At 31.5% G+C, this 18,371-nt stretch overlaps 1 protein-coding gene across 1 annotated transcript; it reads left to right on the top strand.

Moving 5' to 3' along the window:
- The first annotated feature begins 53 nt into the window (after positions 1 to 53).
- Positions 54 to 1,961, top strand: LOC110098306 (transcription factor MYB54-like). Its single transcript, XM_020825091.2, has 2 exons — positions 54 to 198; positions 1,432 to 1,961. The coding sequence occupies exons 1-2, from the start codon at positions 54 to 56 to the stop codon at positions 1,959 to 1,961; spliced, it is 675 nt and encodes a 224-aa protein (XP_020680750.1).
- Positions 1,962 to 18,371: the final 16,410 nt, after the last annotated feature.

Below are 18,371 nucleotides of genomic sequence, written 5' to 3'. Positions count from 1 at the left end.
AGCATTCTTGTAATACAGCTATATTTAGGAGATCAAGTGCTCTTCTGTGATTCATGGCGGCCGACAAGCCGGAGGAGAACAAGCTATGCCCGCGAGGACATTGGAGACCTGCAGAAGACGAGAAGCTGAAGCAACTAGTTGAGGAGTTTGGGCCTCAGAACTGGAATTCTATTGCTGAGAAATTGCAGGGAAGATCAGGTGTGTAAGAGCAAGGCCTTGATGAACCAAACTTAACTCTCTCTCTCTCTCTCTCTCTCTCTCTCTCTCTCTCTCTCTCTCTCCCCACTATCCATCACAGGGATAGCCTAATTCAATGAGCAACTAATACGTCCGTTTCAGAATTCCTCCTGATGAGCAAAGCACTTAGAAGGAAATTAAAATAAACTGGGTATCACTTAATCCAGTACCAAGAGAGAGATGAAATGATGGAAAGAGAAGGGTTGTCTCAGAATTTTCTTTGTCATCAGTTTCTTTCTATATCTGTCTAATTGCACGTCTATAACACCAACAGATTTGTTATTCACTCAGCCTGAAGTTTGATCTCTCACTACACCTTCGTTTATTATTTTTGCCTTCCTTGTTAGAGGTTAGAGTTCATTAAAACAGATTATGGGACGATTACTGCGTAGAAGATTTCCTTCACTTTGAATTGTTACATATTATTTTCTTCTATTAAAAAAATATTGTATTAATATAAAGTAATACAAAATAGAATTAGGCTTTGTTTAGGACCATTACTGATCATTATTTTTTCATTATTTTTAAGAAATTTATGTAAAAAAAATTATTTAGCAAACAATAAGAAAAACATCATGATTAAAATCTTAGAAATCTAATTACGATTTCATTTAGGATGTCTTTCTTACTGATTCTTAAAGCAACTTTTTAGCATAAAAATTAAGCTATTTTCAGAAACAATAAGAAAGCCGTCTCAAATAAAATCTAAAAAGAAAGAAAATATTGCGTAATACTCCTCTAGCCATTGAAAAATTACCCCTCATGATTTTTAAAAATAGTCGGCTAATAAGCTACTGTTTTTTCTATTATGTAAGAAAGTATATTATATCTATATATTTATTTTATCTTATAGAATCCAAAGAAAGAATATATATAATTAAAGTCAATTAAATTATCCCACAATTACAAAATACACGCTAATCTAATATTTTATTTTATTTTATTTTTTAATTTAAATAAATTTAATCATGAGACATAAGAACATATCAATGTCAACATTAATCAATACAGATTCGCAACATTAATGTAGTTGAATCTCCCTAACTATAGATGCATGAGTTGACTAATATCTCGAATTACAAGCAAATCAAATATCAAATTTTTTTAATCTCTCACTCTAAATATATATATGCTTAATTATTTATTAGTTATTCTTAATGGTTGGCTAATTATATATAATGAACGGATATATAGGGAAAAGCTGCAGGTTAAGGTGGTTCAACCAACTAGACCCAAGAATCAACAGAAGACCCTTCACCGAAGAAGAAGAAGAGAGACTCCTCGCTGCCCATGGCTTCCACGGCAACAAATGGGCTCTTATAGCCCGGCTTTTCCCTGGCAGGACCGACAACGCTGTCAAGAACCATTGGCATGTAATCATGGCTAGAAGGCAGAGAGAAAAGACCAAGTTCCTTACCAACCAAAGTAGCTTTCATGAAGAAGATCACAGTCACATATTCAATCAGGCCGAGACCAGCTGCTCAATTTCATCTAATCAGCTTAATCATTATGAGTATAATTATGGTAACTTGGGGAGTTCTCATCATCCTCTTCAAAAGCTCTCTAACTCATCTACTATTTATTGGCGTTTTGGTGTGTTGGAGGAGCATAGGGGGTGTTTGAGGGATGCTTCTGGTGGTGTTAATAAGGAAGAGAAAGATGATGAAACTTTGAGAAGTAAGGATGTCCCTTACATAGATTTTTTAGGCGTGGGTAAAGATTAGTGAAGATTTATTATAGTTTAATGGGTAATGATCATGTACTTTAAAATCCTGAATAAGTTTTTCAGGATTTGATTCAATATATAGTTGAGCTTATAGCTCGAAGATAGTTGTTCAGCAGCTTTTAAAAAAGCTATTTTTTTTAAACTATTCACCGTTATCTTTATAAAATACTACAGTCGTTCTAAATAGATCATTAAACTTCTTATTTTGAATAATTCTCTTTGACCCTTAATCTTTTTATTTTCAAATATTTTTTTGTGTGGGAGATAACTTGTGGTGCATCTACTATCGTCATGTCTTTGTTATTGAAATAATTATTATGTGATTGCAGCTAACGAGTTAGGCTCATCTAATAATCTACCAAAGAATTTCCCTTCAGTGTGTATTTATATATATTAAATGGCCAAATTTTTTGCTTAAAGATAACTATTTATTTATATATTTATAAAAATCATGATGAAAGAATTTATTCTGACAAGCAATAAATACCAAATTTTATCAAAAAAAAAGCGCAATTATAAGTTAAAATATATGATTATTTTGATGTTGAGCTAATACAAATTACAAACTGGTTTGTGCCCTTCAAAATTATTTCCATATTGGATTTTGTGTTCAATAAATACAATTGGTAACGTGAGGTCATGGCCTGTACTGTTTTCTGTTGTGTATTTATGCGTGTCATATGTGATTGTGCATTGAGAAAATGCAAAAATATTATAATAATTTACTGATTTCATCAATTAGATATCCATCTATTTAGTCTACATTCTATTTAAAAATATTTTCAAACATTCAGTTAGGCAAATAAACAAGATTAATTTGTTAACATTAATCCTATGATAATTATTTTTTTTAGATTTAGTATTCATTTGGGATAGTTTTTTTATTATTTAAAAAAAAATTATTAATATATATATTTTTTAAACTGTACTAAAAAACTTTAGCTTCATTTGGGACAGCTTTCTTATTGCTTTCTAAAAAAGTTTTCTATTACAAAAATTTAAGATATTTTTGTACTAAAAAGCTACTTCAAAAAAAAATAAGAAAGTTGACTTAAACTAAAACCTTACTCTAAGGCTTTCTTACGGCTTTCTACATCAACTTTGTAATACAAAATTGTCTTGAAAGCAGCAAAAAAATGTGGTAAAACTATCCCAAATAAAGCATAATAATGTCACTTTATTTTTGGTGCGTAAGAGTTAATATATTTCGAGTAAAAACATGTACGAATTAGTCAATTAAAACAAAGAATCATAGCTGTTTATCTAAATACTTCACACTTCAAGAAAATCGTTCATTACTGATGAATCTTTCTATGCAAATTGGCACTTTTCCAGCAGAATTTCAATGTTCCGACTATTTTACAGCTTATTCTTTCTGTCAGTATAAGGTGTGTAGGAAACGCAATTTGTAGTCACTTTTTTCGCAAGAAATTATTTCCAAGCGGCGGTCGGAGCGGCGACTTCTGCAAAATAGTCACTGGAGATTTCTGGCGGCATTACCGGTAGTTTGGCCGCTGGTATTTTTCATCGGTCCGACTGCCGAAAAACCACCGAAATTCTCCATAAAATTCTTTATTATTCCAGTGGCATGTCACCTGGCCAACCTCAAAGTTTTTGGCATTAGGCTTCCAGAAATCTATAACATGGTAAAAAAAAAAATTGACAACCTCTTAATTGTCCACAAATTCTTCCACATTTGATACCTACAGCAAATGCATAATATATACAAAATAAAATGCACTAACACATAATATTCACAATCAAAACATACGAAAAGAATTGAAAACATAAAGTTTAAAATAAACAAACTTTGAAACATTATAAAACATAAGTCTAACAACATGAAAATATAAAGTTCAACATAAACAAACTTTAAAACATAAATTTCAATTATAATAAATAGTTCAAATTAATATGTTCTCAAAGAAAAGCTTGTTCTTCAAAGTCCAACAACAACTTCAACATTAACTTAAATCTAATCATCTTACGTCTCCTTGCTATCCTATGATTAATACATATTATATTTTACCTCTACTAAATCATACGCAGGATGAATCCTTATGCCTCTATTCGATACAAGATTGACAATTGAATAAACATGTAAGATTTTTAGCTTCTCTTGTGTACTTAAGCTCAAGAACCCCATCTAGAATACCATAATGATTACACTCATATTCTTCATGAGTATTTCCTCTAACAGAAACTCCATTAATTTTAATATTTCTTCCTTCGCTCCATGCACGACTTTGAATGAAATATAAACTCATTAACTATTATAAATTGGCCTTATGTTTGCTTTTTGCATTGGGCCCCACGCTAATGCTTTCAGACTTTTATCGAAGACCTTGCTTACTTTCATGTTGTGTTCACCCAATAACATTACAGGAAAATCATGTATTATCGTCAGATTTTTCGGTGAAAAATTATTCATTTTCCGACAGATTTGAAAGTTTTTCGGTGGATTTCTGGCCAAATATTTTTTGAAGGTAAAACAAGTGTCGGGAACATGTTCCGTCAAAAAAAATTGCAAGAAATTTTTTCAGCGAGATATTTTCGCTGGTATAATTTTTGGAATAAAAAAATTGCTGGAATAAAGAAATTTGATTAAAAAAAATTGGTAGCCCACTGTAGATTCCAGTCGACCTGCCTGGGCTACCCGGAGCATGCCTGCATCAACTTTCTGACCGCCTGCTTGGGACACTTGTGTTGTCCGGACCTTCCTGTAGCAGCTTCCCATCGCCTCGCATAAGATAGAGTTAATAATTAATTAAAATTTTATTATTATATGATTTTTTCAAAAATTATTAAACTCCGCCGGAAAATCCCCCAGAAAAAATTCCGTCGGAACTCCGTCGAAAGAACTTGCTGAAGATCTGCTATAAATTTTAAATCATGATATGCTAGAAAATCTACCGAAAATTATTCCTTCGAAAATACACTGGAAATTCCTCTGGTAATGAGTGATTTCCTATAGTGTAACATACTTTAAGATGAAAAATCACAAATATTCCAAAGCAATGTAGCTTCAAGGAGAAAATTCTGTTTGGTTGAGATATTATATATGAGGACACCTTCCTCTCATAAGAACTTGAGGTCGTTAATTATGTGATTTTAGTATTATAAGTGTTAAGAATATGTACGACGTAATCATGCACATCTCTAGTAGAAGATTGTATAATGTTAATATGATTGATAAACAAGAATATGGTAAAGCTGCCTAATTGTATGGAGTGAAATCATCAGCATATAATCTCGATCATTCTTATATTAAATTGTGTGATAGCAAATGAAAGCACGTGTCTGATCAAAATATTTTTATGCTTCAGTGTCTGATTGATGAGAAAGAACAACACTATGATCTAATTTTATCTTTATGTCATCTTATATGACCTGCTGAACCCATTAATGCGTAGAGATGTTGAAATCTTGAAATAATTGGTAAATAAAACAATCGAGAATATGAAACAATTTTTTTATGATTTTATTTTTTCTGAGTTGGATTTGAATCGAGATGCATTGCAGGTATTAAAATAAGTGTCTATCGCATCATCCTTGTAGTAAAATATACAATCATTTATATAACAATGAATTTTTATAATTGTGAGACCCAACTTGAATACTAATTTTTTTGTTCGATAAAAATCTATGGGGATTAAGTTGTCCACTTAATTTGTTTATTTGAGAAGACAAATGAAGTCATTGAAGCACTCATGAGAAAAATTATATTTAATTTTGATACTGCGCATCCTAACATCAACTGATAATTTTGAATGAGCTGTGAAACCATCCAAAATAATTTTTTGAGCAGTATGTAGTAATTCAAACAAAATATTTTTGGATTTGGTGGCTCATTCATTTTTGCTTTAAATTTGGATTTTACATCAAAAATAAGTTATTCATATGGTCTATTCATTTGATCTTCATCTATTATTCTAGAAGTTATGGATGGACTGGCATGATTATCTCTAAGTGGCTCGTACCTTAAAATCATTGGGCTTAAGAAAAACTTAAATTTTTTGTGTTTCGAGCATGAACATCTAAACATTCTATCAGACTTAAACGAATGTAGTTGACATACGACTTAAATGAAAGTTTTAACTGCCTTAACAAATTAATCTGTCAATCTTTTTCATTACGGTAATAATCTGTTATACATCCAATATTTCTCTTCTTGGATAGTCATGTAGATATTGAATTAATAAACCAAAAAATTAAAAAGAAAAGATAAAAATTCAGTATTATAAATTATAAAAATTAAATTTATTATTATAAACATACATCTTTATGTCTTATAAATTACCCTAAAGTATTATAGGCATCTAAGATATTTTGCCAAGAAACTACATAGTTTATTAATTTGAATCCTGCATCTTTGAAATTTGGAGAGCTCTACTAGGGTTTGTCGCTTGAGGTGTTTCACCACCGGCGGGGGGATTTCTGGCGCCGCTGGTCATCATTTTTTAGGGAGTTTTTTCTTCCTTTCTCTGATTTTGGTTGTTGGAGACTTTAGCTTGGTTTGTTTCTCTTTTTAGCCGGCGGTGCCGGTATGGCGTCGAATAAATTGAAGGATCTCGGTCTTTTTGGTGGTTTTTCGCACCCTAAGTCTTTTCTTGAAGCTTTAGCTGGTTCTTCTTCTTCCTTTTCTGATTTGAGGACTTCTACTTACCGTGGTATGCCGTCGCTTTGGGTTTCTGATGAGGAAATCCAAGTGCTTGCTGCCCCCTTCCATTTTTCTTTGGTTGGTTTTTTTCCGTCCAAAAGTCCCCCTCTCGAGTCGATTCGGAAAATTTTCTTTAATTTAAAGCTGAACGGAGAAGTTTCGGTGACGGTTTTGGATCCTTCTCACATCCTCATAAAACTGTCCAATGATCTAGATTATTGCAGAGTTTTCTGCCATCATTCTTATCTTATTTTCAATTGCTTCATAAAACTTACTAAATGGTCTCCTACTTTGGACATTGGTGTGGAGTTGCCGGTTATCCCGGTCTGGATCTCTTTTCCTCGTCTTCGACCGCATTTCTTCTCTCCCGGAATTCTTTCTGGCCTGGGCGGTTTATTTGGAAAGGCACTGAAAATTGATGGTGCTACCGCTATTGGATCCCGTCCATCCATTGCTCGTATTTTAGTAGAGCTTGATATTACTAAATCCTACCCCAAGCAAATTTGGTTAGGTTCGAAATCCTTAGGTTACGTTCAAGATGTTGTTTTTGATGAATTCCCTCAATTCTGTGTTGGTTGTAAGTGTATTGGCCATTCTCAGGGTAATTGTCGTCCTGTTAAGCATGTTAACGAGATATCTCCCCTCCCCTCTAATGTTAATTTACAGGTTGAAGATGCTGAAATTGTTACATCTCATTTGGATGTGGAGTGTGAGGTTGAAAATGGTGTGGTTTTGCCCGTTAAGGTGTTACCGTCAGCTACCCCTGTTGTTGGGGAGGTGTCTCTGCCTCTAGCGGTTCAGGCTGGCGATGAATGTCGTGCTGTAAATGTTGAGTTAGGTTCGGCGGTTCTGGCTGTAGATGAACTCATGTCCCAGTAAATGTTTCTCCTGTGACGGTTTCAGCTCAGATCGTTGAGTCTGTGACTGGTACACTAGTGGCTAGGGAAGTGTTGAAAGGCTAGATCATTGTGGTGTTACCACTTAGGCTGTTAACTTTGGCTTATCACCTAATGATGTACCTTTTTTTCCACCTGCATTACCGTCTACTAGTAATGTGTGTGTGCCTGGTAACATTGCAGGATTACTAGTTGAGGGTCAATATGTGGACCCTGACCATGGTCTGGATGTGGCTGTGACTCAGGAATGCATTTCGGTTGCCAATAATTTTATTGAGGTACTTGTCAGTTTGGTCGATTCGCGAAACTTAGGCACTACCTTAGGCGATAGTTCGGGTCTGGATATTAGGAATCATATGAATTGGTTAGATTCTTCAGATGGTGATCCTGAATAAGAATTTTCTGATGGTGGTGGGTTGGCTTCTACAGATTTCTGTGGGGGCTCGGACCCGGGGAATGATTTCACTCTTGTTAATGTTAGAACCACTTTCAATGTTGGCTCTTGGGGAAGATTTCGTGGCCGAGGAAGGGGTCGGCATAGGAGATAGTTTCTTATTTTTGGATTGGCCCTTGTTTTTTGGTTCGAATTTCTTCTGATATGCTGAGAGATATGCTGGTTGGTGGGGTTTTGAGCAATGATGGGTTGGGGCTCGCGCCATTGATGCTTCGCTGGTGTCAACTATTGGTGTGCTCTTTCGAGTTGGTTCGTAGTTCGTCGCTTTATCCACCATGGACGGTCCTGGTGTGGTTTCAGTGACGCTGGAAGCTTTAACCACTTACTGAGCTCACGTTTTATTGTAATTTTTTCTGTATTTTTTCCCTTTCTTTTCATATGTTGTAACGATTGTTTTTTTTATTTGAATAGAATCATATTTTTTGAAAAAAAAAATGAAAAAAAAAATTGAATCCTTACAACAATCTTATAAATATTTTATGTAACAAGGAATTATGCTTATAGAAGTTCATTGATTTCCTCTATTCATGATAATCAGGTAAATACCAAAAAAATGTTCCTAAATCAAATAACAAATTTGCTTGCCTCTACTCATCTAACAATCTATTGCTTACCACTAATCATGAACACGAGATTTTAGGGTTGTACTCTATTATATTATTTATTATTTTACCTTCACTTATTTAGATAGAGTATTTCTTAAACCTTTGTCTCTAAACCAAAATAAAACATTTTTCAACAATTAAAATTGTGTAAAAATGAAAAAGAGTGAAGAAAATGAGTTTTACCTCACAAATGTTGAAGAGAAGAAAAGAAACTGTATAGAAATGGCCTGGATCGACGAAGTGGGGAGGAATAGGTTTCGGCTTCATCTGTCGAAGGAGACACGTTAAAATGTAGAAGAAAGAGTGGGTCAGGTGAAATAAGGCTAATACCGGCGACATTTTTGATGGCTACGGCCGCTGGAGGCAATTTAACTTGAAAAATGTGGGCATTCCGTCGATAAAGGTGTCCAACTTATGTAGAACATGCAGATTTTCCAGCGGCCTTGGGACTACCGAAATTTTTGGCGGCCAAGCCGTCGGTTAATACAGGCGATTAATCGGTAGGCTTAACCGCCGAAATTTCTGATGGTCCCAGGGCTGCCGAAAAATCCACCAGTATTTTATGATTTTCTTGTAATGTTAGTTTATATCACACTAAGTACTTTTTATTGTATTTAAAAATTATTAATTAAATATTTTATATGTTAAGCTATGGAGCTTAAGTAATATACTAAAGAGAAAAAGCATTACATAGAGATAGTTTGCAGATCAAAATGATATCAAGGTTTGATTACAAGGGAGATTATATATATATATATATTCATGAAGTTGTAAGTTTTTCTTAGTAAAAATTTGTCATTATTTTAATTAAAAAAATTGCAATGGTTGAAACAAGAAGTAGTCAATTGAGTAAATTTGTTTACAAATGTTTTATATTTTTTAATGATGTATTTGCTTTAAGAGATTTGAATTTGGCTGTGAATTAAGCTTCATATGGGATAGCTTTTTCATTGCATTATAAAATTATTGTACCAAAAAACAGTTTCATAATGTTAAAAAAAATTGTCCCAAGCGAAACCTTAATCTTCAAAATATGCATCAAAATGAATTTAGAAAGTGATTGTCTTAATTTATTATTATTTTATTATAGGAATGTAAACCAAATTGAGCTTGAGTTTTCAACTTGCTTTGTTATACAAATAAGACAAAATTTTAATTTGAATTCAGCTTTTAACTTTATTGAGCTGAACTAGAGCTACTTATAAACTTGAAAGCCAAATATAAACTATAGAATATACATGTCAGAATTTAGAAAGTGATTGTTCTTATTTATTATTAGTTGATCATAGAAGTGTAAAACATACCGAGCTTGCGGGTGCCTTTGGTACAGCTTTTCTCTTGCTTTGCTTTATAAAAAGTTAGTAAAGAACCATTTTGGGCATCCCGGCAGAATGAAGGTTTCAAAAATTTTGTGTCCTGCGACTGTTTTTCGCAACCTACAAATACCTCCCGTGGTTGGACAACTTCCCGTGCTTCGGAGGGTAAAATGACAAAAATACCCCAATTTGCGTAAGAGGATATGTGCTCTCGCTCGATCATTTTTGCGATTCCCATACATCACAGCTGCTCTGCAATCTCCCATTCCCATGCTTAGTCGTCTGGAGATCACTCGTCTCCGCTATCGAGCAAGCTATCGGAGATCGCTCGTCTCCGCGATCGCATCCCTCCTCGTGGTAATCTACCCTTAATTGATCGGAGGTCGCTCGTTCGCTCAGGTATAAGCTCGCTAATCTACCATGGTGATTTCCCATTACCTACCATTACTCTATTGTAAATTTCTTCTTCGGTTTTCCTTCTTCTTCGATATAATTGAGCTTTCGATTTCGGTTTTCTTTCTTCATGGTGACTTCCGATAACCTAAGTTTGCCCAGGAAGTGAGCACAGTAACCATTGTGAACTCATCTGGCCTCACGCTCACATCTTGCATCTCTCGGAAGATCTCGAGGACCTTTTTAAAACGATTTTCCTTCATGTTTTCATCAATCATGACTGCCCATGATATGATCTCTTTCAGGCATTCGATTGAAAAGCTCTCGAGCTTGGTCAACCTGCTCGAGATTAGCTAACCAAGCAACCATTGCAGTCCATGATATCCCATCCTTGGCTTCCGTAATCTCAAATAAATTTCAGGCAGTCCATGATATCACATCCTTGGCTTCCGTAATCTCAAATGCATTGTCCTAGAAATAAATAGTTAGCAGTATTAATCAATGCATTCTGCAAAACTTAAGAATCATCAATTTAAGAGAGTCAGAGATATTCAAATGAAGAAACAAATAGCTAGCAATACTTAAGAAAATAAGTTATAGCTGTTGAAGGATTGATAGATTGCCTATTCGAGTTAAACAAACATAGAAATTTCATCTCTAAGTTCTCCGATTAAATCCAAAAATACTTGTGGTTCTCTAAGTGGTTGAAATTATATATAAGGATTATTTTGTTTCATTCTACTATGAGATGCATTTTTTTTATTTTCTCTTTTTATGTCATTGTTGCATAAAGCCGTAAATCTTTCTTAAATAATTTTTAGTAGTAACATTAAAAAAATTATGCAAGTTTTACCTGGATTTTATAATACATCAATTATAAAATTAAATGGGTAAACCAAAGGATGGCGGAGCATCTGCAACATGGGAGCAAGATATGAAGATGATATTCTATGATTTATGTATAAGAGAGATTGAACTTGGAAATCGACCAACAACTCACTTCAATAAAGAGGGTTGGTTGAATTTAGTGATAAAATTGGAAGAGAGTATAATAAAGTGCAGCTAAAAAATAAATGGGACAACTAAAGAAAGATTGGAAGTTGTGGAAGGATCTAAAGCGTGGGTCGACTGGATTGGGTTGGGATCCTAGGAGAAAGACCATTGATGTACCTGATGAATGGCGTATTTTTAAATTTGCTATACGTAATCAACAACATAAATTTCCTATGCCACCGCCAAGTAAGCATGTATTTTTGTATTGTAATCAATCTCATTACTTGCTCTTTAATTAAATAATGTGCAATTACAAACAGATAAATATTATCTTATGGATGCTGGGTACCCGATGCAACGAGGGTTTTTGAAGCCATTTTTTGATGCAATGTATCTTATTCCCGATTTTCAAAGAGCAAGTCAATCCATACGTGGGAGAAAAGAAGCATTTAACAAGCGTCACTCTTCACTACGAGGTGTTATTGAGATATCATTTGGTGTTTGGAAAAAGAAATGGGTTATATTGCGTGATATGCCTACATATCCATTTAAAAAGCAAGTGAAAATAGTGGTGGCTACAATGACATTACATAATTACATACGGCGTCATCCATATCGTGGTGATCCAGAATTCCATGTTTGCGATGAGGATCAATTATATATACCTCCAAAAGCTTATGAATATCGGATTGGCCAATCATTATTAGATAATAAAGGATATGTGACAAATCATGAGGCAGAAGACGGTGAAGGTGCTGAATAAATGATACAACTACGGGCGCAAATCACATCTACATTGGTTAATGCATGAAATGAATTAGAAATCATCTTTGTTTTTTTTTTAATTGTTGTATGAACATTCTAGTTTTCATTTGATTTGATTGTTATAGAGGTGACTTTTTATCAAGGAACATTGTAATATTCATGCTGAAGTTTTAGAATCAATTTTTCAAAATTTGTTTGATATATATTGAATTTGATGTGTAAAAAAAATGAACTATGTTAATACAAAAGAAGTTGGTTTTATGTTTTGTTTACATACAATTTTAATGCAAAAGAATTTGTTTTTATATTTTGTTAAACATAATTTATTACTGTTGTAATCTGCCATGTAATCTATTTTTTAATTTGCTCTATAATTTGCTCCCAAATGCATTGATAATATATAAAACTGCTTTGTTTTATTTTTTAATTTGCTCTGTTATCCGCAACTTTTGATCTCTGGATCAACTTTTGATAGCCATTATGCTCATATGTGTGATCTATTGTGGGATGAAGTTGCTGCACAAGATAATATAATGGCAGCAAAGCTGGAAGAGAATTTTTTTTGAATTTATATAGTTTAATTTTTTAAAAATGAGGGTAGTAATATAAATTGTTCTTATACAGATGCAGCAAAACAGTTTTACAGTTATACAACCCAAACAAAAAATATTGTTTTCTATATAGCAACTTCAGAAAGCTGCTTTCTGTACAGTAACTTCACAACTTGCTTTACTGACAACTGCAGCCGTCCCAAACGCACCCTGAGTCTTCAAGTTGTGTGGTTAAGCAAACAAGCCAAATTTTCTTATTTGAGTTCGGCTTGTCAACTTATCAATATGAATTGGAGTTACTCGCAAACATGATGTCAATTTGAAAGTCACATATAAATTGTAGAACATGCCACAATTTATATGTTCTTAAATCAATATATATGACTATACACAATCAATACATGTCAAAGGGTATCGGTGCGTCTACGGACACTTAAAAATTGCTTTCTTCTTGCTTCTTAAAATAACTTTTTAGTACAAATATTAAAATTTTTGTACTAGGAAGCTGCTTTAAGAAGCATTAAAAAGAAGTTTTAGACTTTTCATTTGGAACAACTTTTTTACTGCTTCTTAAAACAGCTTTTTAATACAAATATTTAAATTTTTGAGCTAAAATGTTATTTTAAAAAATAGTAATTAAGAAAGTCGTCACAAACAAAGACTTATAATTGTATACATATCTTTTGTTTATAAACATATTAAAACTATTATTTCGCGGAATATGATTGAACATGGCTTTGTTCGTGATTAACTTCTTAAATATACAAGCTTATAAAAATCAGTTAACACGTGAAAAATGAGTTTTATTAATAGCCCTACTTGATTATTTTCAATTTTTTTAACAAACAAGAGAATATATTTTTTAGAAATCTTTAATATATTTAAAATCAGGATTATATCTCATTTAATAATATTTTGTATGCACGCAATTCTTAAAAATATTTTTACATAATTTATTTCACTCATCATATAATAATATAAGACTACAAAAAAAAAAAAAATCAATACGTGCATCATAAAACTTTTTTTTTTTCAAAATAATCTTACAATATTACCATGTGTTAATTATTTTATCATGTGATATGATAATTACATATTAATATTTTATTATTTTGTTATTTTATCATATATTTCATAATAAATATCTTCATAAAATTTTAAGTATTTATTAATTAGAGTCAGATGTTGGACATTAAAAGAGAAGCATAAAATTCAATTTAGTGTTAGAGAGATGATGCTCAGGTGGATGAGTGGCTTTACACTTAATTAAGCTTAGTTTGAGGCAACAATCTTTCTCATTTCTAAAGCAATTTTTTAGTAAAAAAAATTTTACTAAAATTCTGCTGTGAAAATAGTAAGAAAGCTGTTCCAAACGAAGCCTAAGGGACATAATAAGAATCGAGTATATACATAAAAAGGTTGGAGTAGCGCCAGTACTAACAGATAAGAATAGAGAAAGTAGTCTTAGATGGTTATTTTTTTTTTTTTTTTTGAAATTACTTGCCATAGGTAAAATGTCAGTCTTTAGAAGACCCGGTTATGAGAGTAGATGTATTAAATCTAGCATATTTTAAAAAAGATAGAGGCGGACCTAAAAGGATTTGATTAGAAAGTATTAGAAATAACTATTTTTTATTATATTTAAATGAGAATTTGAGTCTTGAACAAAATAGAAAAAAGATTTATATAGTTGTGCAGTGAGATATAGGCTTAATCTTGTTCTTGCTAATTGTTATAAATCAAAATAAGATAATTTTATATTATTTAAATTTAATAAAAATATTATGAGACTCAAATATTCTGACTGGTTATTATTATTATTATTATTTTCAATAACAGGATGAACACCATATTTTTCAGTACATATTTGATATTTTTCATTGATCTGCTTCAATATCTTCATTAAGAGACGTCAATTTCTTTGTTAACATATTTAAAATGAAACTATAACTTATAATGACATCTCATTGTCTTTGGACAAAATAAAATTCATGATCATTATATCGTATGATTCGTTAGTTCATCGAATTCGTCTCATGAGTCATATATCGCCTCGAGCCGGCTGAAGAGTTGACAGATTGGCTCACTTACACCCCATGTCAAATACGAATATTTCAAACTATAGAAAATTTTTCCATCCCATCATTAAGGGCATAATCCATTGAATGACTCATTAAAATATCCTGAAGGGTGTTTAAAGAACCTTCATTATAAACTATTTCACCAACTTTCATCATGATTTGACCCATAAGTTAAGGTAAAATATGGTCACATTCATTGAATACGTTTCAGTTTCTCGAGTGGTTTGTATAGTTTATCTGACCAAATTTGTGCATGAAGGTGAATTTATGCATGTGTATGTGATGCACATTAATTATTCCCTTCATTTTAATAAGCTTTAATAACTGTGCAAAACAAATTTAACTTAAAATATATCAAATTGATAGGATAAGACTTGTATAGTAAAAGATAATTTTGTTGGTAGCCTTATCTAATATGCCATTGGGTTATGTAGTTCTAAGAATGTGATAGCATATGTTGTCACCTAGCTAGATGTCCTTTTCATTGAAGAGTTAAGAAATATGGCTATGTGACAGTTATATTCATGTGTATTTTGATTTTTTACTCTTGTTATCATTGTCGTCTTAGTTTCCTGGTTGTCTTTTTTTTGTTGAGTGATATAACGTCTCTAAGTTTTTATTTGGGATAACTTTATTATTATATATTTTTAAATAGTTTTTTAGTACAAAATTTTTCTTAAGTAAAATTTTTTATACATAAAATTGTTTTAAAAAGCAGGAAAAAAGTTGTCCCAAACAAAGCCTAAATTATGATTTTGAACATGAAAATTTTATTCCATACGGCTCTATCTAATTTCATGTTGTACGATTAAACAGATCTAGAATTTCAGTGCATGGAATGAATCAAAGAATTTTAATTCTTTTCATCTTTACATAATCTTAAATTAAGTATGCCATTTAATCATTTTCTTACAATTTCTCAAAATAATAATAATTTTGATATTTTGTTTTTAAAATTATTTAAAGAAAATGTTTAATTTTTACCATTATGTTTATAACTATACATTTTGACACTTAATCCTTAAAATGATAGCAAATATCCATATTTTACATTCCTAAGTACTATATTAATTTTTTGTTACATATATAACACAAGTTTTGTTATATATTTTATCTAATACTTTGAATCCCACAATGTGGGAGGGAAGCGGGCAGCCAGGGCAGCACAAGAGGCAGCTGGGCAGCTTCGATTTTTTAATAAATTTGGAAACCATCTGAAATAAACCATCGGTTTTAGTTTCCTGCGCGGTTTATACCGGTGAAAAAAAAAACCAAAAAACTTCATTGCCCCCGGAAATTCGCCAAGTTCTGCCAGAAAAAGCCGCTAGTAATGATAGATTTTCTTGTGGTGCAAATAATTAAATTCCTATAATAGGTGTACTTATAAAATATCTAAAGATATATTTTGTTATAGTCAAGCATGATTCTTTTAATTTTGATTGAATCTAACAAAGGGAAAAAAATTAAATATAATATATTGATGACTATAAATAACATAAAATAATTACCCTATCATAACCCAATATAATTTTATATCAATAGATTTTCCATTTATATCGTTATTGAGTTAAATATTTTAGCATGGAGGTCTTTGTACTATTGAATTATTTTATGATAAATTTTATAATTAATTTATTTGTGTATTTAATTTAGTGTAGAAACATAGTTTTTTTTTATTTGAAATGTTAAGAAATTATTTAATTCTCTCATCATGCATATTTCAAACTCTACTCATAATTTAAGAAAATTTATGATAGATAGAATCAATCATGATTTTATTTGTGTATTTAATTTAGTGTAGAAACATAGTATTCTTTTTTATTTGAAATGTTAAGAAATTATTTAATTCTCTCATCATGCATATTTCAAACTCTACTCATAATTTAAGAAAATTTATGATAGAGGGAATCAATCATGATTTTGAATAATATCATCTACATATATTTTCTTAATTAATAGATTAATTGATTAATGTAAGGATATAAATGTAATATATTTTATTTTATTTCTATTAATATTCTTAGTTCTTCAACGATGGAGGGATCTCTTAAGATTTGTTCTTTTGGATGACTAACATTATATCATCATTTCTTAAGAAGATCATTTTTTTTTAGATTTAGATTCTTTGAAACTTTGAATCATGCCTATATCAATGTATTGTTCTTTATTTTAATTTGAAAAAGATATTTCATCAAATATTATATGTGCACTGGCTTCAACAATCTGACATCTCTTGTTAAATATTAAAAAAAAATATATCATGGATTAATTTATAAAAATATAACTTCATTAGATTTAGTATTGAATTATTTTTTGGATTTTATATTATTCCATACAATGCATTTACATCCAAATATATGCTACTGTAATAAGTTTGATGTGTAGTATTTAAGTAGTTCATATGAAATTTCATTTAATTTAGGTTAAATATTTACTTTATTTTAAACCAAATTTGCTATACTTATGCATTTTATAAAAAATGTCACAGATTTTTTTTTATTCATTTAGGATTCATTTGGGACGTCTTTCTTATTGCTTTGTAAAGCTATTTTTTAGTACAAAAATCTCTTGAAAGCAGAGAAAAAATAGTGGTCTAAAGCTATCCCAAACAAAATCTTAATATAACCCAAGTAGCCTTAATGTAAATTCTTTTTTTCTTTTTCTCTACTATGATCATTATGAATTATTCAATAAGGTGATCTATAAATTTCTAAATTCTTACTGCAAATATTTTAAACTCTCTAAAGAATTTTTTGTACTAAAACTCTATTTTAAGAAGCAACTAAAAAATCGTCGCAAATAAAACCTTAGTGTTCTTAATTTAGGTGTTTTTAGATTCTATAAATTGATTGAGTAGAAGCATTATCAAAACATCAAAATAATGCATACAACTTTTAAAATAGTTAATAGTTATATTTTACAATTAACAGAAAATTAATTGTGCAATTTGCTTACTCTCCATTTTATAATCTTACATGCTAAAATTACACTTAAGCAACCTAAAAATTGCCAAAAACAATTTGTATTCATCAAATATTACTTCAATTTTTTCTGCAGAGCTCTTCCAGAAATAGAAATCTAATTCGGATATCAATTGAGATTCTTACATTTAGTTGGATTTTCTTGTATTTTTTATTGAAAAAACACAACTTAGACCATTCACAACCAAACGGTGAACAAGTATATGCCATCCGCCAAATGATCCACTCGAACGCGAAATTGTCCACTAATCTTCGGGAGTGAACAGTTTGACTTCAATATTGGCGTCGCACTGTTCACCTACGCAAAAAAAATTGGCTTATGGGATTTGTGGAACAAGCGCGTGAAAGAAGAGAAAGATAGTTCCTTTGCTGCTTGATAAAGAAACACGCGAAAGAGGAGAAGAAATGGAGTTGGATTGGAACTGAATTACTGTATTTTGGATTAGAAAATGGGTTTTTCGGTGGAAGATGCCCTGAAATGCTCTCAGTTTTGTACTTTGATATCAATTATGTTGGGTCTGGAACACCATTTCATTTCAAAATCACATATTAGCTCATGCTATTGTAACATTTCCATGTTGGCGCTTTTGCAAATTACCAAATTCCTTTATGTTCTTTAAAGGAAATTGCAGAATTTGCTGCTCATCTGCTGAAAATACTGTAGCAATCAGAGTTGCAAAACATATTTACTGCAACTTTTCTATCCAAAACCT

The sequence above is a fragment of the Dendrobium catenatum genome, unplaced genomic scaffold (assembly GCF_001605985.2).
Source record: "Dendrobium catenatum unplaced genomic scaffold, ASM160598v2 fragScaff_scaffold_1089, whole genome shotgun sequence".
Lineage (NCBI taxonomy): Eukaryota > Viridiplantae > Streptophyta > Magnoliopsida > Asparagales > Orchidaceae > Dendrobium > Dendrobium catenatum.
This window is presented reverse-complemented; position numbering and strand designations above follow the sequence as displayed.

What these genes read in the sequence shown, in the direction of transcription:
- LOC110098306 (XM_020825091.2), top strand. Translation starts at nt 54, where the DNA reads ATGGCGGCCGACAAGCCGGAGGAGAACAAGCTATGCCCGCGAGGACAT. An exon ending in GAAATTGCAGGGAAGATCAG is followed by an intron (nt 199 to 1,431) that starts GTGTGTAAGAGC and finishes ACGGATATATAG; the next exon opens with GGAAAAGCTGCAGGTTAAGG.